Below are 21,319 nucleotides of genomic sequence, written 5' to 3' on the forward strand. Positions count from 1 at the left end.
TGCTGCTTTTGCTAAAATGATTTCAAACTTCCAAATACCTGAATTAAACACATGTGAGATTGTAATTTTTTTCATGTGTGTCTGTGATGTCGTTACACAAGTCAATTTTAATCAAAACATAAATATTTAAGCCACAATTTCTCCTTTTCAATTTTCCTCATGCAGAAGGAGCTGGCAAGCAATGCTGACTGCCCTCAGATGTGTGCCTATAAGCTGGTGACCATCAAATTCAAGTGGTGGGGACTGCAAAGCAAAGTAGAAAATTTCATTCAGAAGGTAAACTCACTTCAGAATGTGGTGACTGCAACTGAGGTTAAGATTTGAGGCAGCTGCTAATGGGATATTTCCTCTCTTAACGCTTCCTTTTTCCTTTATGAGGTGAAAATCCTTGTCCCCGTGTAACTCTTCTCGATTCTTCTTTTTCTCCCTAGAAACAGCAGACAGATGCCAGCGGAGGTGTTCAGGGGCTTTCTTTAGGGAGGAGCATAGCGGGTTTTTCAAAGTGCTTGCCTGATGGCTTACCCAGGTCTTCTATAGAGAGCCCTCTACACATAAAGCATGTCCCCAAGGGACCTGGTGTCCCAGCACTGGCTGGAGGGAGACCCAGGCTCTGTCCCAGCCCAGCTGGGTCCCCCCTCATCCCTCCACACAGTTCCCTCCTGACACACACTTTCTTGTCTACCTCCCTCTTTCTTGTGGGATGTCGTCTTTAGAGGTCCTCACTGAGAAGACTTACACTCTGAACCTAGGGTGACATAATCTGAGGATCTAAATAGATTCTAATGACCTCTTTTTTATGTCTTCTTTATTAAATTGAAAGTAACATGCGCAATTTGATTTAGAAAGGGGGAGAATTGCACTTGTATAAATACACATGTTGTAAACACATGAGGACTATGGAGTTTCTCTGAGGTTTACTTTCCCTGTAGTGTGAATGTTTATTCCATTATAATTACGAAGAAGCCCCTGTTAATCTCCGAACCTACAACCAGTTGCATCTGAGTTTCACCATAACTTTTCTACTTTTAAACTGTAACTGCTCTTAACATTTTTTAAAAACTGGATCTTAAAGTGCTGGAAACTTTGATTATTCTGGGGCCTGCTTGCTGTTGGCCCACAGTAGGCACTCTGTAAATATTGGCTTCCTTTCTTCCTCTTGGAGCATAATAATAGATAACTCGTCCAGTTCTGATAAATAGAAGTCACACATGTAATGGATGAAGTCCCTTCTTTTCATGGAAAAAAATTTAAAAGCTGAAGATTTTCCAAAAATACTGCCTGTTTGGTACACTTTTGTCTCTTCTTGAGAAAGTTTAGTAAAACTTTAATAATCCAGCAGTTAAAACCACTAATAATATATATGGTTTTACGCTACACATATATATATAGTGGCAGTAACATTAAAGTACAAAAATTAATGGAGAGTATGCAATGATTCTTAATTCAATGAAACACCTAATTCCAAAGAAAGTAGGACTCTTTTCTTTCAGTGCATTATTTTATTCCACCTCAGAGTATTCTTTTGAATTGCACAGAAGTTAAGAATGGCAATGTATAGTTTTATAGCAGAAGAAATTGAGTTGACCTTTGGTCACTGACATTTAGAAAAAGGTAAAAATAAATCGGGTTCATCAGGAGTTTACGTTGGATCAGAATGCGCACAGTACGTTATTTTTTTGTTCCTACTGGGAGAGATTGTTTCACATTTCACAGAGAAATTTTTATTTTGTTGTACAACACAATAATAGGATGGAATTAAGATTTCCACTAATCAACCTAGAGTGGTCTTTTCAAACCAAATGTATGTGGATTTCATGGGTTAATTGGGATGCATAAGGTTAATATGTTGTTAAACTTAGATATTTACCATCTTACACTACTTTTTTTCTTTGTTTTAAAAGCAAGAAAAAAGGATATTTACAAACTTCCATCGCCAACTTTTTTGTTGGATTGACAAGTGGATTGATCTAACAATGGAAGACATTAGGAGAATGGAAGATGAAACTCAGAAAGAACTAGAAACGGTAAGACTTCCGACTTGCTGTTCTGTAGAAATTCTCTAATTCTCCCTTTCTAAAACTGTGTGTGCTCAGTAAGTGTAGACTTAGAATTAAGAAGAGTATTACTAAAAGCTATTCTTTAATCTTCATTTCCTCATCAAAATCAAGTTTCTTAGACACTAATATCCCTTCTCATGTTCTGATTTCTCTTTCCTTGTGCATCTTTCATGAACATAGACTAGCGCTTTCTTGATCTAGAATTTGTTACCTGTAAAATGTCCGCTGGTTTTGTAACCAATTCTTTTTCGTGCGTTAGTTCTCTGTGCTGGTATCTGGTTCTCAGCCCTTCTAGACGCTCACTTTATCGGACCACGTTGCCTTTGGCTCATTTTGTTACCATAGTAAGTTATTAATGTTAGCACAGTAAGTCCTAGTTCTCTTCTGTAGCAAAGATAAGGCTAGTGATACTGTACCTGATTCCAAAAATGCCGCCTCCCCTCCCACAACTAGCAATGAATCCTTATTTCTTCATAAGCTTTAGGCAGAAATTCAGGTGGTCTCCGGGCTGGAGGTCAGCATGCCATGTTTCAAGGTTAAGCCTACCCTCACTCCTCCCTGCCAGCAGGGAGCAGGCCCCGCAGTGCGTGAGCACCCCTTTTCTCCCTGGCACAGTCTTCCCCGACTTCCTCTTGCACGAGTCTGGTTTTGCTTTTGCTCTGGGCTACACTTCTTTTCAGTGAGAGTAAGGCCCCACGGGGGAAATGAACCCCAGGAATGTAGAGGATAGGCTCGTGGTTTCCATGCAGTCATCTCGAGTCCTGCCAGCGCTCCGCGTTGGAAGCCCTGCAGGCGAGTGTTTGATGAACGCCTGTGTGTGAGGCAGGAACTCCATTTAATCACTGGGGAATGGCAGCAAATCAGGTTCTTTGGCACAGAAGGAAATCTATTTGTCTGGCACATAGCATCGTAAAGAATCTGTGTTTAAAACTGCTTACTTTTGGTGATTATGGCAGATCTGCTTCTAATTAGCTTTATACAAACCTTCTGAGAGGACTAGGACATATTTTCTTTATAAGGCAATAAAGTGTTTTAACCTTATCTTATACATAAAGTAAACTTGAGGCAGTCTCCAACTTATGAATGGATTTTGTTCCAAAAATTTTTAAGTTGATTTTTTGAAATTTGGAACATGTTTTCCCATAGAGACAACATTATAAATTGGGGTTTGGTTTCTAAGCCAGCCAAAGGAAGCCTGTTTGACTTCAGTTTCTCATACTAATAGTATGACTGAGTTCTGGATCTTTGGGAGTAGGATGATAGAATGGCAAGCGTGGAGGACTCTCTCTCCCTTACCCCTTTATTTTTAGCCTGGCCCCAGGCAAAATATTTAAACAGGCAAGAGTAAGTCGTGGGTACTTCTTACCTTTCTTTCCATGCCTCTCTCCCACTCCTGGCTTCCCTTTCTCAAGAGTCAGATGCCCTTCTGTAAGAGGCACCACCGCCCAGTTTTAGTTCCTTTCCCTGCCTTGCCAGCTCTCCCCCTCCAGGTGCTCCAGGCTCCGGAGATAGCTGCCAGCTCCGCCCCAGCCCCTCCGAGCAGCTGCTGTCAGCTGGATAGTAAAAAGAAAGCAGCGATGTTACACTTATTCTCACTAAGCTCATGGTACAACCTTGCGTCTCCAGAAAGGATTTGCCCAACACCAAGATAAAACAGAACAGACTTAGTTTTGGTGGCTTGAACTCTCAGCACAGAAGCTTGCTTTTGGTTTTGGTTTTGATGCTCAAGGCCTGTCCGTCACGTGAGGAAGACAGATCACGGTTGAGGATCATGAATGGAGGGCTCTTGCACAGAACTTGGCTGAGAGCTCACCTTCCCCCACGGCAGTGCTCTTCCTTCTCTCACAAGTTCTCAGGCTCAGGATGCCTGACCACAGAACTGTGCCAATGTCAGTGTGATGAGAGCCCTGACAAGGCACTGGTGGCTCACTCCCACCTGTGGCAGGGGGCCTGCAGCCTCAGCTGCTTCTCCATGCAAGTCAGTTATTCGTGAGTTGGGAATTGCTCTTGAAAGGAAAGTGTAAGATAGACAAGCAGTTACGTGGAAGCCCAGTTTACTAGAAGATACCATCATCACTGTACGCTCTTGGCTCAGAGTGACTCTTTCCCTCATGGACTGGGTAGAAACCTGTCATTGATTCAGGGTTGAGGGGACATGGCAGTTTCTCTCTTAAATGTTTCAAAAACATTTCAAGACAGATTTCAGCGTTAAGTGCTGATCATCTTAACGTTAAACCCCATTTGAGTTCTTTTGCTCTAGGTCATTGGAGAGTGCTTTATTCCACATCGCACTGCTGCTGCCCTGAGTCCTAACGGCTGGTTTGTGAGCATCTTCAGAATCTGGGCGCATCATGCCTGTAGGCCAGAACGCCTAGCTGAAGAACGCCTGCCTCCTGAAGAGGCTTGACATTCTCAAATCCTCCTTGCCACGCAGGCATTTCCCCTTTTCTTGACGGCCTGTTTCCCTGACACCTGATGATAGAATTTGATACATTGTAATTCTCTTCTTAATTCGCAAATATTTTAAGAATTGGATTTTTTTCAAGTGGGTTTGGCCCTGGAGAGAAGGAATAGCGTCTTGAGAGGTGAGGCATGAGAGGAATGCTCCTGCCTGCCTATAATCCTGAGGAGAAGTACTGGGGGTAGGCCAGCCACTGAAGGAGGCCTTGGGGCAAACGTTAGGCCTCTTGTGCTCAACTGGCACTTCTGTGGGGCGTGCGTGGGGTAGGAGGGGTTAATTTTAGAAATGTATTTATTGCATTTGTCTCTTTTCTCTCCGTTCTTAACTTCCTCATTGAGTTTTTAATTACAGGCTGTTGTCGTAGCTGTCTGTCCTTCCCGACGCACCCTCATGTCCTCCATTGTTTCTCATGTGCTCTTCCTGTGCTATCTTCTTCTTCCTTTCATCCTCCCTCTTTTCAATAAACTTCCCATCAGGAACTCCTCTGAGGGACCCTGGTCTCAGAAGCAGCAGAGGTGGCCACACCTCATGGCCTCCTGTCAGGTCTAGGGACTATGAGAATTGGAACCAGACCATCGGGACATTTTCTCACATTGTATTGGTGAACAGTTTATTTCTCCTTGGCTTATCTTTGATAATTTCACATCATCAGTCTGCAGGCTTTTGTTTCCTAGATTCAAAAATAGATACACATTTTTTGTCCTATGTAAGAAAAGCCTTTTGCAAGATTTTCTTTAGACCAAGCTTACTTGAGGGGCCTCAGAAGTTCATTCTCAGTCTGGATATAGTTATAAACCGGCAGCAGTCCCCTCACAATCTCTTCTAGATCCTTTTGCTCCCCTTGCTTACTAACCCAATTTAGAGTGTGTGATTTTAGCAGCTCATGATTTTATTTTACGTTTAGATGCGTAAGAAGGGTTCCGTCCGAGGCACGTCGGCTGCTGATGTCTAGATGAGTCCCCTGTAGGGTCAGAGACAATAATCAAACTGTGTAAGTGAAGACCTGGGGAAAAAGAACGTTTAACAACCAATACCTTTTTGGTAATGGGTAGTTAACTTGTTAAGCAGAGACTAAATGTTAAAATGTGGTTTAATTTTTAGAATTTGAGATATATATTTTGGAAATGGACAGTGAAAACTTGTGTACTATTCTGTAAGAATTTTATCTGTGGAACAGGCTGTATTGAGTAATCCTGAGCTGGTTCTTAGTGTTAAGTTTAGAAGCTGGCTGCCAAGTGCACACATCATCGTGTAGCACGGTCCTGGAAGCCAGCAGAGTTTCACCGCTAACCAGTTAATTGACCTATTTCTTAGTAGGACCATTTATGGTTAGTTAAGGAAATACGTAAAAGCATTTTAAATCAAACAAAGATCTTTCATCCCATACCATAGGGGCCAACCTCAATAAGTCATTTTAATTGAATGTTTTTTGAACACCAGAAAGTCTTCCTTCATGTTGAATCTTCAATTATCTTTACACTTAGCTTTAATATGTGTAAATACACTTTGGTTCTCATTTACAGTATAAAACATTTCTCCCGTCTTGTTTCTCTAACACAAATTTATATGCCCAGATAAGAGGTTTTCCTAGAGGAGAGAAAGCCTCCAAATCTATCCCACATAGTGAAAGCAGTGCGAGGAAGCAGAGATGCACAGCACACTCGTCGCTTGTTAATATTGAACCGCTGGGCTTATCAGAAGGACGAGGTGGAGCGCTCTTCCCACTCCCGTGAGTCTCGGCTGCCCCTCACATGCGCTGCCCGCTCTGTGATTACTGAGCCCGCGAGCAGTGAAGGGTTCAGTCGTGGAGACAGAGTTGTACCGAGTAAGAATGAGTGAGCTCTACCAGGATTCCTCCAAAGCCCTTTCTTTAAATTCAGCGTTCATTTTAAAAAATTTTACGTTGTTACTTTTGTTAAGTTCTTCTAAGTTTCTGTGATTTATTTCTGCTTCTAATTTATTTCACCTCTGATGAAACAAAATGTTATGTCACTAGTAAGACCAAAATTTTCAAGAGATTAAATTTTTAAAATGCAGTAGTTGGGGTACCTTTTCTGCCTAACATTTTGCTACGTTGAGAATCTTTTTCTGGAGAATGTGTGTGGCAGGCTACTGTCTGACATTTGTTGTGTCTCTGTATTTTAACACATTGCACTGTCTTTTGATTTTCTTACAGTTACGTAATCAAGGTCAAGTGAGGGGAACAAGTGCAGCCAGTGATGAGTGAAGAAGAATCTGACCAGTATCTTGCAGTATTGACAGTTCCCAGGCCTGTGTGTGTAACTCTGTACTCACAGGCACAGGTCCCCAGCCACGTGTATATATATGTTGGTGTGTGTCTGTCTGTAGCTGTATATAAAGCGCATGTAGAGCTGCAGACCCAGTACACACACTGTGTATATATGTACATACAGACATACTGAAGGGATTAGTACAATTTCTCCGAAGTACTGTACCTATCTTCAGCAAGAATGCAAAAGAAAATATTTTCAATATATATACCTGGAACAGATTTTAATAATTATCAGAGTGATACCATAAATGGACAGATTGACTGCGATGTAATACTAGCTGGTATGTTTCATAAATGTCAAGTTGTTGTGGACCAATATATATATAGCCTTTTCTTACTTTCCTGTTCTTTTAAATCCGTCTCCTATAAATTTTTATTTTAGTCCCATAAGCAACAGACTCCCACAGAAAAATTTATTCAAAATCTTTTGGTATTCCAATGAATCTGGAATATAAACTTTGAATGTATTTATAATGATTTATTTCTGAACAGTCATTATCTTGCAGTTCATTTGGACAATAGCTATTAGTAAGGAGTACAGTTACAGGCCACTTTTTACTTGTTTGCCCTGAGGGAAAACACCCTTTTTAAAAAAAATTTCAGGTTTTTATTGGATTTTTGTATTTTAAATTTCAAGTATTTTTCTACATCAGACCTAGCAAAAATGGAGATGGTGGTTTGTGATTTATAATAAACACTATACAATTTTCAGGCTCCTGTTAGGCAAACAAAAAAATTGGTGAAGAAAGGAATAACATCGTAGGCTGTTTAGCAAAACTGGAAGTACAGCACTTCATGAGTCTCACTTTTGATGAAACTACTGTTCTCTGAAATCACAGCTTGGAAACTATGCAAACGATCTCCATTCCTCACAGCTCACACGGTAGGATATAGCTAGTGATGACATGTTGCTCTTTTCGTGCTGAAACACACTTGAAGGGGGAGATGCTGACTTTGAGACGGGAGAATTTAAGGGGCAGCACGAGGCCTGGCTGCTCACAGACAGGGGGCCTTGCCGAGGGGCCAGCGCATCTCCGCGCATTCTGATGTGCTCTCCAGTAGGACGTCATTGGGACGTATCCTGAATAAGCAGCGTGAAAATGCCGCTTAGAAGCTGCTGCCACCTTTCTTTCTTTCTTTAAGAAAGGAACAATAGCTAGGTGAGATTTTCCTCAGCTTTCTCTGTCCAAATGCAGTGATTCTCCCGTCAGTCCCGGAAGCTTGAGTAGAAGGATACTGTTGAAGCCTTCAGGTCACAAACTGTCGTGTTTAACCTCTCATCCTCCCCAACACGCCAGGCCCTGTAGTCACATCACGTTAGTGATCTGATTTGCTGACAGTCCTGCCCTCCCTGCCCGTCGTCTTCCCACGTGTCCTGTGTCCCCACTGAAGTGATGGCGGCGACTCAGACAAGGGTGTTCAGGATCGCTCCTGCAGTGCGAGTCCCTGTGCTCCCCGGCTCCAGAGCCACATCGCGTGCGTCCTCCGTGCTCTCAGGATCGAGACCGAGGTTTACTCTCTGGGCACTGCTGTAAGATAGGTTTTGTCAGCGCATAATCACTGTCTGCAACGTATTTGATGCGAGGAAGATGATTGCTAATTTTGTGAAGTAAAGAGTCTAGCCCTCTCCTTTTAATGAACTTAACTCTCACTGGCATCTGTAGCATCATTGGGAGCTTGGGCGCACGTGGAAATGAGAGCCCGGCGCATGGATTTTAATGTTTTTCTAACAACTGTGGAGATTTGAGGGAATGTGTGGTGAATGTAAAATATCTAGTTTACTTGGCAGTCTCTTGTGTAAATTACAGTAAAACAAAGTAAATGAAATTTAAACAAAAAATAAATTTGATCACAAAATGCCACTTGTGTGCTTGAGTGGTTGTTTCCCTGATGCCACATCCAATTCAGAACATTGCGGACCACTTCTCTCCTGTTTTTTCAAGAATTTTTTAATTTGCAGCACTACCACTCCGGGAAAAGTAAAGAAAAAATGGGTTTTTATTTTTTATTGCAAACTCCTGTTCTTGAACTGCGCCTGTGCCACATTAAGTTGTTACGTTTGGTTTCTTAAATAATTTTATGCTTTAAAAGCTAAGCAGTAAACTAAAGAAGGATGATTATTAGTCTCAAAGGTTTTTTAAAAATTATTTTTAAAGAGGAAAAATACGGAAAACCCACATTGCTTTTAAAAGCACTCAGTAGGGATTTTGCCGTTAGATTCTGAGTGTTTTGAGATTGTGGCTTTTTGGTTTGGGGCTTTGTCCTGTCCAGTCTGCTATTTTTGGACGTGTAACAGTTATTTTTCTCATGGTTCCAACTTAACGTTCCAGAGCTGCTCAACCTTCGGAGAGGGGGCCAGCTGTGTGGATGGATTTCCTATGAAATGCTCTATGTCCGGGGTGTTCCTTTGCTTGTTTTCTGAGGTAATTTGCTCAGTGTTTGATTTCAGGCGTCATGTTTGCATCCACGATGACAGCCGTCACTCGCGCGTTCAGCAGCCTGAGCACTTTGACGCCCGGCACTCAGGTCTTGCTGGAGGTACCGAGATGGACTAAAAGCCACGCACAGTCCAGAGCAGGAGACAGACGTGTGAGCAGGTAAATTACAGGTTGGTGTGGTAAGTAGTCACTTACCAGGAGAGACTTAGTTGAGCGCTCTTAGGGCTATCCATATGGTACAGATGAGAAAGCACAAGTCCAGGCCAAAGGCAGCTGAGGGGCCCAGGGGGGCCCACTCTTGGGCGGGTGCTGGAAACAGTGTGGGCCTGGGGTCAGGTGGACCCCTCCTGGCCCCTTGCTGAGTCTTGGACCCCTTGTCTGTCGGTAGAGGCCACGATGTCCAGCAGTAGTGTGTTCAGGATCAGTTGAGACATTGTGTCCTCTAGCCTATGGTGTGTCCTCTTCAGTGTGATTTCTCCATTTTTGTTCCATTCGTTTACTAAACTGCCTTCTGGTTGATCTAAAATCACTGTGGACCTAACATCTGGCTACTAAAAAGCTCCCCTTTCTTGCCCCTCTGCGATTTATGACGCTGTTAAGTTTCACAGCCCAACTTCCTCCTCAAAATCTTGTCTCTGAGGAAGTAAGCCAGCTTTATGAAGTTGTCTGACCATCTCCTCTGAGCAGCTGAGTTGACAAGGGGTCGGCGTGGAATCCCCTGTCGTTGGCCGTTTGCAAGGAGAATGTCGTGCCTGTTCTGAGACCCTCAGGTGTGACGCCGTGAGAACCACTGAGTGTTAGGAGGTGGAGTTCAGCGGGCACCAGACTGCTTTTTTCACATTACTCTCACTGGCAGTTTTGGAGTTTGGGACTTCACGGAACTGAAGGGAGGGAGAGTGCTAGGGGACAGGTCAAAGATTGTCCTGCAGAGCTTGGAGCATCTGCTGCCAAGAGGGAGTTCCTAGGAACCCTGCCAGTGTCATGTGGGGTTATGTTTTCTGACTTGGAAATATTAAGCAACGGGAGGTCCCTTCAGAACCAGTTCTTCAGCCAGATTGGATTGGGAAAAGTGGAAGCTGCAGATATCCTGAAACTGCCTCTCACGGAAGTTCCAAGTCCATGCTAAGGCTTTCAAGCAGTACTCAGCAGTCTGGGGCATCTGACGCTGTAACATCCATCCTTCTCTTCCTTCTGGAAGTGCCGTGTTGAAAGACATCTTTATTGTTCGAAAGGGCTTGGAACCGATTTTGTTTGCTTCCCCGACTCCCTCAAGATCGCTTGCACTCCCCGGAGGGTTGTGTGAGGAACCACTGCTTCATGACCTCCTCGTACTTTTCTCTACTGTTGAATTAAATCATGAGTTAAAATTGGTCCATGGATGAAAAAAGAGCCTCTTCCGTTTCAGCCAGGCTCTCCTCGGCTGCGTCTTGTGAGTTCCCATCTTCTCAGTGTTTGTTCGGTTATGGTAGGGCTACTGGTCTGAAAAACTTCAGCTCATGTAAACCAGAGGTTCTCGACCCCAGCTCACCTTACAGTCACATGGGGAGCCTTTCAAAAACTTAAGTTGCCCACCAGTGCCCTTTCTGTGGCTTGGGTTCCATGTGCCCTGTTTCCAAAGGATAGGGGAAAAGGGTGAAGAGAATTCCTACTCTTCTGGAAGGTGATTGAGAAGACCACCTTCTCTCAGAGCCCAGGGCCCCCCCCACGCGGCCTGCCTTAACCTGGCCTGATCTCGGCAGCAGGCCTCGCCCTCATCTGGCTCTTCGGACTCCACGCTGCCTTGGTTAGTAGATGCCGTCATCTTTTACATGTCTGTGTGTTTCACATCAAAGTACAGTTGTACCCCAAGATCGCCTCCCTTGATGGAAACTTTGACTCTGAACCTGCTTTCACCCACAGCAGATTCCTGCCTACCCTGCGCAAGGCCCCCTTTGAGTCCTGGGGTTAGAGGGGAGGAGAGTAAAACAAAAAAATCGCTAAGGTCTCGTTTCTGCCCTCAGAGAATTAAAGCCTGACAGCCAGCTGCAACAGGAGGTAATGATCCTGGTGCTGACGTACAAAGAGCAGCAAGAGCGGAGGAGGGAGTTCCAGGTCTGCATCCTCTGCTTTCCAGACACCTAAACCAGGCTCTTCCAGCGGAAGGGATCTAAAACCACACTCTTAGTCTTCCCGCCTTTCCCCCAAAGGTACTGGCGTCTCCCACCAGGTAACTGCATCACTGGCTGTGCTGCCCAAGCCAGAATCCTGGCTGGTCACTGAGTCTCAAAAAGTGCCCCTAAATGCTTGTGAAGTCCTGCTCTGTTATGTCCTGGTCCGAGCCATGCTCAGATGAGTCATCCTCTCATCTAGGGCAGGGTTCCGAAAACTGTAAAAGGATAGACAGTAAGTATTTTAGGCTTTGTAGGCCCTATGGTCTATCACAGCTATTCAACTCTGCCCTTGTAGCAAAAACAGCCATAGACCACATGTAAATGAATAAACGTGTCTGTTTCAATCAAACTTTATTTACACAAACAGCAGGCCGGATTTGCTGGTGAGGCGGTAGTTTACCAAGTCCTGGCCTAGAGCTTGGATAACCTTACTCAGGCTCTGCCAGAGGTGATATCCAGAACACCCCTGATTGTGCTACACCCTGCATGGCTCCCTGAAGCCTTGAGGATCAGTGCAGCCCAAGCGGATGACCAGGGAGAGCCTTGTTCTGCAGTTTGTAAGGTGGAGCCAGTGAGACTCATCTACCTTGTGGCGCCGGAGGTTCAGGCTTGGGTGAGAAGGAGTGAGCTGATCTCTAGCGCATGGCAGGGATGTCGTCCATAGAAAGGGCCCTGAGCATAAGAAGATGGCTGCTGTAGTTTGCCATCAGATCCCCAGCCAATACCAGCCGAAAGTGCAGGGTACTAACAAAAGCTGATGTAGGAAATACAATAGATAATGCTGGTTAGCTACACTCTGCTCAATTGGCATATTTTACTTCACTGTATGTTGTCCAGAAAACACCATCTGTGACTGTTAAACTAAGTGCTATAGTCATGGAAAAGCTCATAGATGTCCTGTATATGTTCCACGATTGAAATTTAGCTCTCTAGGTACCACTGCTAATGCGTTACACTGAGCTTGGCTTCACAGCTCCTGATGGGGCACGGTAAGGCCAGGCCTTTGCCTGGAGCATCAGCCCAGAGTTTCCCAGAGTCAGTGACGCTCGACCTCGGGTCAAATCAGTTTACTCCTTGAATGCTGAGAAGCAGTAAAGCTCCATGACTTGCCTCTGCCTCGTTGATCCCTTCTGTGTTTGACACCACCTGCTCATCAGGCGATAGCAGAATTGCCTTGCACTCCAGACTGAGGGAGGTTCATGGAGTGGAACGGAGGAGTGGCTTCCAGTGTTTATTAATGTCTGTGCTGAACAAAAGCTTCGCCCCAGGCATCCCATGGCACGCCGGCTCCCTGCAGCCTGGAATACTGATGGCATGTTCTCTCAGAGCCGCCTCCACCTTCCCATGGCCCTGAGACAGCGGAGCCGACTGAGAGGTGCTGGGAGTGCTTCCCGGCCCTGGTGTTCTGGACCCATCACCCCAAAAATGTCACCCCCAGGATGGCGCTGTGAGGACGAGAGACATCTCCCAAGTAAGGCTGGAGGAACGCTGAGATCAGGCTCAGAACAGCCGCGCACAGACATCACACACGCCGTTCATTCACTTAGATCAGGGGCTGGCAAACTTCCTCTAAAGGGCCATCTAGTAAATATTTGGGGCTTTGTGAACCATATAGTCCAAGTTCCAACTACTCAGCTCTGCCTTTGTAGCCTGAAAGCAGCCATTATGTAAACGAATGAGTGTGGTGGTTCCAATAAAACTTTATTTACACAAACAGATGGTGGGCTGAATTTGGCCCAAGGGCCATAGTTTGCCAATCCCTACTTTAGATACTTCCCCCAAAGACAGCCAACCGTAATAGCGCTGGCTGTGTGTCAGGCACTATTCTAAGCACACACATAGATGGCCGCGTTGAATCTTTACAATCCCCTGTGAGGCGGGTGCTATCAACCCCCTTCTGCAGGTGAGGAAACTCAGGCCCCGATAGGCATCTTTCTGCTAGGTCCTATTACCAAAAGCAGAGGAGCCATGGTTGTAATCCAGGGGGCCACTCCAGAGTCGTGTGTTACCACTGCTCGCGTCCCGCCTCCCTGTCTTTCAGAGCCGCACAGTTCCACGTCTGTGGCCTTTACTAAGGCTGCATGCAAGGAGCAGCCATAGTGATAAAAACTCTCTTGAGGACACTCTATGTTCTTAAACACCACTTAGGAGCAAACTGCCATGACCCATTCTTCCCAGAGCTCAGAGCCAAGAAAACATTTCTTCCTAGGCGGTGTTGAATTTCCCCCTGGGTCTTGGTGGCAGGCAGGAAACTCCCATGCTGCACCTGACGTCAAGGGAGGCAAGCTCTTTACTCAGGGCTTCCTGGCCTTACTCCTCCCCCCGCCACCCCCAGTCCCCGAGCCCCATCCCTCGTACTGGGTTTTTGTGATGGCCTGGTGAGATCTGGGGGGTTGTGGTTCTGTATCCCTGCCGCCTCTGTCACTCACCCCAAAGTCCTTGAGGGGGAGGGTTAGTGATAATTCTCAAGCGTCTGGAAGCACAGTGTCTGCTGCGTCGAGGAGAAAGCTGCCATCACCTCGCATGCAGGAAGTCCCTTGGCCTGTGAACATCGGGAGGGGAGCCACCACGGTGGTTTTGTTAGCATGGCGGGACCGTGGGTAGTTTTTTCTCCCCAGATTGTCCTCAGGGTTTCATTTTACAAGACAGCCTTATTTGGAACTATTTTTGTCGCGTCCAAGGCCCCGAGATGGCTTCCTGCACACGAGTGCCCCGCAGTGCCTGCTATCACTACAGATGAGATTTTCCGTCCGGCATCTGGGGGCCCATGAGCTCACTCCTCCCAGCGCGTGCCAGAAAGCCGTCGGGGGGGATTTCAGGATGCCTCGCAGCCCCTTCCAGCCCGACAGGCTCAGATTTTCCACTTGTGCGATTGAGGTCAGTGCCTGCATTCTGGCTGGCCGGCTCCCCGCACATGCGCATGCCAGGCCTCAAGCCCGGCTTCTCCCACTTGCCCTGGAATTCAGCCCCCTCGCAGGTCCCCTCCATCCCCAGGCTGTGTGCGCGCCACACGGCACCCACCATCCTGTGGGGCTCCATGGGTGATGGGACGGCCTGGCCCAGCCCTGGCTCTGGGCCGCTGCGATGAGATGGCGGCTGCTGTGTTTGCTCATGCCTTTGTGTGAGCGGGGAAGAGTCGTCCGGCCAGCCGAGCCACAGTGGGATTAGTGTTGCTTGCCAAGAGCTTCGTTCCCTTCCTTGTCAGCCTACCAGAGAACAGGGAGCTCGGCAACCATGGCTGCTGCCGTTGGGTTTTACTAATGGTCGCTGCTGCTGTCTCTCTCGGAGAGGCCATGCTGGACACGGGGGCTCTGGTATCTGACGCCTGCATTCCCAGCCTGCCACGTCCACTAACTGAGCAATGGGCCAGCTAGTAAGTCTCGGCCCCGCTGAGCATATGTCCTGTCAGTGAAGGTTGGGGTAATCAGACCAGCATGGAATGTGGCCATGAGACAAAAAATGTGTAAGTGATGTGTGACAATCTCTTCAGCACCAGACTTGCCCTTGTTGGTCTACTAGTCAGCCAGGGTGACCAGCTATCCCGGCTTGTCCAAGATGGAGGCGTTTCCTGGGAGGCTGGACTTTGGTGCTAAAACCAGCACAGTCCTGGGCAAACTGGGACAGTTGATCACCCTATTTCTAACCCCACGTCAGCATTCTTTAAGCCAGCCACTTTCATTTAAAAACAAAAGCTAAACTAACATTGTCTAGGAGACAGACAACCTTGTTTTGTAGCCTGATGTGCCCCAGCCACCTGCCTACAGCCCTTTCTCCAGCCCAAGCAGGGCACAAGCGGTTTCAGGGTGGGGAGGCAGGTTGTGGGGACGGGGGTCTCCAAGGAGGTGCTGGCCAGGAGGACCTGACGGCACTTTGCTCAGGCAGGACGACTCCTGGAGGCGGGAGGACATCCCTCCTCTGCCCAAGCATGCTCTGCTCTAGGTCATGGTTCCGCGCTGACACCGTCCTGGGGAGCCGGGAGTTCCCACACTTCCATGTCCTTCAGGAAACTCAGGCACATGTGGGTCAAGAAGCTGCCCTCAGCTGAAAAGAGGCAGCGCCTCCTGCAGCCAAGGCCTCTCCCAAAGGAAGGTGGATCAGGTCATTCCATGTCTGCCTTCAGGACCCAGAGAAACCTCCTCGCCATGCCGAAGAGGCCCTGCGTGTTGGCCCGGCCACCCCCTCCATCCTCATCCCTCCCCTCCATGCCCCAGCCACACTCGCCTTGTTCCAGGTTCTTTTGAGACCGAAGGCCACGATGTCCTCTAGGCTGAGAGCTCTTTCCCTCCTCTGTTCATCCTTCGACCTCAGCCCAGGGGCCACATCCTGGAAGTCACCTCCCCTGACCTCCTGACTAGGCCAGCATCCCTCCTGGCCACTGCCATCTCAGCCAGGCCAGGAGCTCTGTAAAGGCAGGTACCAGGAGCACTAGTGGCACTCACCATTGTAGGCTCAGGGCCTGTCCACTGCCCGCCTCGGGGTAGCCCACACTCCACAGATCTGTTTTGAATGAATGGAGGGGAGGCCCACAATTTAACCGCTCTCCTCCCATGCGTTTCCCACCGAGCAGCTAGGCAGTCTCCCTTAACCGCTGTTAACCGTGCCCCCCGACCCTGCCTGCAGCGCAGCCGAGGCCCCATCCCAGGGAGAGCCACTCCACCCCAATCCCCTCCCATCCTAGGCGAGGAAATATTTCTGTTTTATGACTAACTCTGCTCCTCATTTCTCTCGCGTTATCTTAATGAATTAACTGGGTCCCCATCGTTCCCCCGGCCCCCCGCAGTTTATGAGCTGTACAGCAATATCTGCGATCTTAGTCAACCCCACACAGTTGTTATGCTGGTTCCTATTACAGTAATTGGCATAAACTTTATTCTTTTGCAGAGAGATTTTTTTTGGCCCGCTGAGACTGCATAACCATCTGCCATAAATTGAGACTAGTACGGCTTATTTTGGTGAATGCAAAATTGGATCCCATTCTTTACTCTGTGGCTTGATCCGACTTCCAGATGGTTAATCCACATGAAGTAATAGGAATGCACCACAGCTCTGCTTAGCTGAAGATGGAGACGTAATATTTATTTGCTGATGTGGAGGCCTCCGAACGCTGCCCTGTCGGGATGTCAATATATAACGCAGCAGCCCAAAAATGTCAGCTTGTTCCACAGGAGCGACAGCGTTCCTCTGAGTTGCCATGGGGGACCCCCGGATGCCTTTTTTTTTTTTTTTTGTCTGCCCTTGACCTAATCTCAAGAGGTTTTGTTCTCTCCTGGGCTGTTTCTTATCAGCCATGTCGGCCCGTGTAGCCGGCTTCGCATCTGCTTTGACTTTAGTGCCTGTGACATTTTCATTAATACTCCTCCAAGGTTGAGCCTTTATTCCAAATATCTTGTAGCTCACGGAAGCCGAAGCTCAGCTGTGCCCGGCTGGGGGCTGCTGGGAAATTTGGCCCAGCAGCATCGACAAGCTCGGACGTCTCCACCCAGTTGGGTTAATCTGCTCATTTTCATTTTTGCTTCTCCGCACCCTGGCCTGCCGTGCTGGGAAAGCCCTGAAAGATCTAGGTCAGCCAGTCGTGGCCTTTTAGACCCCCTGGGGCTTTCCTTCCCAGGAGTCTGGACTGCCCCTCTGCGTGGATTCCCACCCCGGCCAGCCTTCCTTGCTCTCGCACACTCTCCCCGGACTTCAGAGCCTGGCCATGTTTCCCCGCCTGCCCCAGGGAAGCCTGCGACTCAGGGCCTCCCTTCTGTGCCCACAGGGCCCTGTCGACCACCTGCATTTGAATCACCTGGGGAGCATGTTAAAAATGCAGGCTCCTGCCCTGAGTGGGGCCAACTGCCCTTGTTGGTCTTGATTTTAGCGCTGGAAGTCATGCGTCCTGGGGGAGCCCTCAGACCTGGGCAAATGGGGACAGCTGGTCAACCTACCTGGGTCCTAACCTCGACCCCAGAATGAGAACCTCCAAGGGCTCGGGCCTAGGCATCTGCAGTTTTTTTTTTGGGGGGGGGGTGTTTGTTTTGTTTTGTTTTTTGAGGAAGATTAGCCCTGAGCTAACATCTGCTGCCAATCCTTCTCTTTTTGCTGAGGAAGACTGGCCCTGAGCTAACATCCGTGCCCATCTTCCTCTACTTTATATGTGGGTTGCCTACCACAGCATGGCATGCCAAGTGCTGCCATGTCCGCACCCGGGATCCAAACTGGCAAACCCCGGGCCGCCGAAGCGGAACGTGGGCACTTAACCGCTGGGCCACCGGGCTGGCCCTGGCATCTGCGTTTTGATCAGTTCCTGTGGGTGATTCTGATGAGCACTGGAACTTGGGAACCAGAGCCCTCAGGGCCCAGGCTCCCTCCCCCGTGTGCCTGGCACCCAGCGGACCTCTGGAGCCCTTTGAGTTGAGCACGCAGTGCTATCCTCATTTACTCCTGGAGTGTTTGCGTCCCTCCACGGAGGGAAGGCTCTCCCAGTTCCTTGCTGCATTCTCAGTTCCCAGCTCCGTGCCTGGCCCACAGCCGACACTCTGAACAGACTGACTAGGAACAATTACATAGAAGCCAGTCTTCACGGTAGGGAAGTGCCCCAGACCTGTTTTTTCACGTACTTTTCCAAAAGTTCAGGGGTGGACTCCATTAGAAATTAGATTAAGGAAATTCTAGTAAGGGCAGGAATTAGGACTTGGATAGTTCTTAAGGGAATGAAAACCTTGAAAGTTCCAAGATGGAACAAATAAGGAATTAGAGCTAAGAATTTCTAAGATGGAATGGACTGGAACCCTGAGCGTTTGAAGACGGAATTGCTCTTCCTTCCTTAATCGTCGCAGGAGCTTCTGCAGGCAGGAAGAACAAGAGGCGGATGCTTGTACCTGACTCTCGGAGCCCAGCATCCCTTAGTGCTTTCAGCTGCATAAAGTCTGCAGCTCCCCAACTAAGCACAGCTGTGTATGCAGATGACAATTGTGAGGGCTCTGGGCCGGGTGGTGGGGGCGAGGGAGCCCAGAAAACAGGCTGAGCCAAGGGGAGGGAGTGGGAGCAGGTGTCTGGCTCCAGCAGGATCCCAGCACTCGATCCTTCACTCCTCAACCTGGGTAGGTCTCAGCCAGGTGACGGCCATCTCCTTGTCACCTGAGCGCAACCTCAGCTGTACCCCAAGTTGCCCAGCTGCCTTGGGCAGCAGAATTTGCCGCCTCCCAAGTTTAGTTTCCTCGTCCGTACAATAAACCTGGAAAGGCTCTCCTCTTCTTTGGATTGTGGCTTCAAAATGGGGACAAACAGCAAGGATTACTTGTGTGGGTTTCACCTGTGAGAACGCTGTGGTTGTGGCTGACCCAGGGTCCCTGTCCCACACGCTGCTCACGACCATCTGGTTGGCAAGAAGGAGTGGGTGCGAGGAGCAGAATCTGCCACTGCAAACAGGAGCCCCAGGGGTGACCTCAACAAGGGACCGGGCCTGCTGGCTTTAGTGGCAGGCAGCATGCTTGTTCAAGTGGATGAAGTCCAGCCCCAGCGACAGGCTGCACTGGAGGGCCCTGGGCACCACCGAGTGGAGACCTGGCTCAGCCCCCAGCTCCTAACCAGGTCAGTGGTGCCCCTCATGCCCCATGTTGGATTCTGTCAGCTCTGCCTTCAAAATACGTCCAGGATCCGACCCTTCTCACCACGGCCATCACAACAATCCTGACCCAGCCCGGCCACCAGCCTCTCTCCCTGGACTGGTGCTCAAGACCTTCCTAGCTGGCCCTTTTTCCTCCCATGGAGGAGACAGAGGATTGCCCTTAAGTATCAGGTCACGTCCCTCCTCTGCTCAGAGTCCTCCCTGTAACTCAGTGCAGTGCACATCCCTTACTGGGACCACCGGCCCACCTCTCTGACCCCACCCAGTCCAGCCATACTGTCCTCCTGCTGGCCACTTCTCCGATGCTTCAGGCAAGTCGCCTCAGGGCCTTTACACTGGCTGCTGCCCCACCTGAACACTTGCTCAGAGCCCCTCACCGCTCCCTCCCCTGCCTCACTAAGATGCCCAAATGTCCCCTCTTCAGGGGGCCCTCCTCAGCCCACCTTATATAAAACAGGCCCCCCGATCTGTCCTAGCTCTTTATTCACAGCACTCACTGCTACCTGTGTTGTGCGTGTGTGCACGTGTGTGTGCCTGCGCATGTGTGTGTGTCGCTTGTCTTTCGCAACTGGACCCGAAGTTGTGTGAGAGCCAATTTCACCATTCTCAGTGCCTAGAACCAGGTGTGCGCTAGGTGCTCAGTAGGCGTTTGTACCTAGGCACCTCCGACGCTGCCCCCACGTTAGAATAGGCTGGCGACACTCAGTGAACCACACGGTAGTTGCAAAGATCACAGTATAACCAAACAGGGCTGTCCAAATGCACTATAATGGCCATTAGCGTCTCTCCCCCCCAGAGCAGCGATTCTGGAGCATTCCGTGTAATTGGAGCCCAATGAAGCATATGGCAGTGCTTCCACCAAGCCAGAGAGCTGAGCTTCCCCGACGTGGGCTCTGGTTTCTCTCTTTTTCTCTGTAACAATAAACCTGGATCCACCATTGGGCGGGCCCCGTGGTCAGGATCACAGGGGAATGCTGGGGAATGCTGGGGAATGAGGCTCACGCTAACAGGATTTAATCCTGAGACGCTGGGCTATATATCCAGTGGCAATTTCCTGGATTTTGCAGCCAACATAAATAACAGCGAGAGGATTCCCACTGCATGATGTGAGGCGCGTCCTGCTGCTCCAGGGCGGGAAGCTGCCCAGCCTGGGCTGCTGTCGATGGACCAGGCAGGGGCCCCCAGTGCAGTCAGCAGAGCCGCACCCCACTCCCCTCCCACCTGGGCCAGACCACTCCCTGGCCTCACTCCCTCTGCCAGGAGTACCAGGCACTGTGCAAAGCGTCCTCAGGGTGAGAAGGGCTTACAGCCCAATGAGAGAGACGAAAATTAAGACACATATTTGGCACTCAATTCAGCCGTGTAGTGAAATGCCTTTTCTGTATGTACAAATCCTGTCTTTCCAACTGGACTGGGAACTTCCTGGGGGTAAGGTCTGCATTTTAGACAGCCAGCTTGTAGAAACTTGGAAGTCATCTGTGGCACTTCATTTTTATAGTTGAGATCACTAAAGAAGTTGAGAAGTTAGTAGGACAAGGTTAGAAAGAACTTGCATGTCCACCTGTGGGGAAATGGACAGATAAAATGAGATATTCATGAAATGGAATATTACGCAGGAGTGAAAAGGAGTGAGCTACCTCCATGCTTACAGCAAGGATGAATCTTGAAAATTCATATTGATGGAGAGAAGAAAGTTGCAAATAGGCCACAGAGGATGCGATCATTTATGTTCATTTAAAAACCACCCACCCAAGGCAGTGTTACTCATTGTTCCTGGATACATAAATACATACATAAAGGGGTGGCAGGTGTCCCGAAAGGATGGAATTCCTTTAAGTATGCAATGGCCCATGACCATGGTATTGCGGACAGGAATAGACTGGTGTTGAGGGTTTGTCTAGGCTGATGATGATGTTGAACCACTCGTGGATAAGTGTCCTTGAGGGGGCCAATTCGTTTCCGTGTACCCGCCAATCAAAAATAAGTCAGTTGGGCTCCCCGCATCTCCCCGCCTGTGGTGGCACAGCGTCTTGGTGTCCTGAGCCGCCATGTGCCTCCCCAGCGGGTCCTCAATAAATACCTGTTGAACTCATGGGACTTGCGCATTCATAAAGCCATATGCTAGGAGAGCTCTCTCCGCCATCAAGAGACTCTCTGCCGACTCCTGCAATGAGAACCCAACCCCTAGCGCTAGTGCCTTTCCCCGCTCCCTGTGAGATTCTGCCGGTCCCTCGATTTGCGTGGGGCATCGTGGGGTCTGCTTGTTCTTGCTGCTGGGCCTGTTTTTGCAGCTCCCTCTGCTTGTTCTTGCTAC

General features: G+C 48.5%; 1 protein-coding gene across 2 annotated transcripts in view; it reads left to right on the plus strand.

Annotated features, from left to right (window-relative positions):
* PITPNB (phosphatidylinositol transfer protein beta) overlaps positions 1-8,673 on the plus strand; it is a 63,504-nt gene extending 54,831 nt beyond the window's left edge. The window contains exons 8-11 of one of the 2 annotated variants that reach the window (XM_070219855.1): positions 166-276; positions 1,902-2,024; positions 5,423-5,509; positions 6,695-8,673. In XM_070219855.1, coding sequence (XP_070075956.1) covers positions 166-276; positions 1,902-2,024; positions 5,423-5,470 — 282 coding nt within the window. In that variant the 3' untranslated portion in view covers positions 5,471-5,509; positions 6,695-8,673. The remainder of the gene's footprint in view (positions 1-165; positions 277-1,901; positions 2,025-5,422; positions 5,510-6,694) is intronic. The other variant, XM_070219854.1, reaches the window with a different exon arrangement.
* The last annotated feature ends 12,646 nt before the right edge of the window (positions 8,674-21,319 follow it).

This window comes from Equus caballus, chromosome 8 (genome assembly GCF_041296265.1).
Source record: "Equus caballus isolate H_3958 breed thoroughbred chromosome 8, TB-T2T, whole genome shotgun sequence".
Lineage (NCBI taxonomy): Eukaryota > Metazoa > Chordata > Mammalia > Perissodactyla > Equidae > Equus > Equus caballus.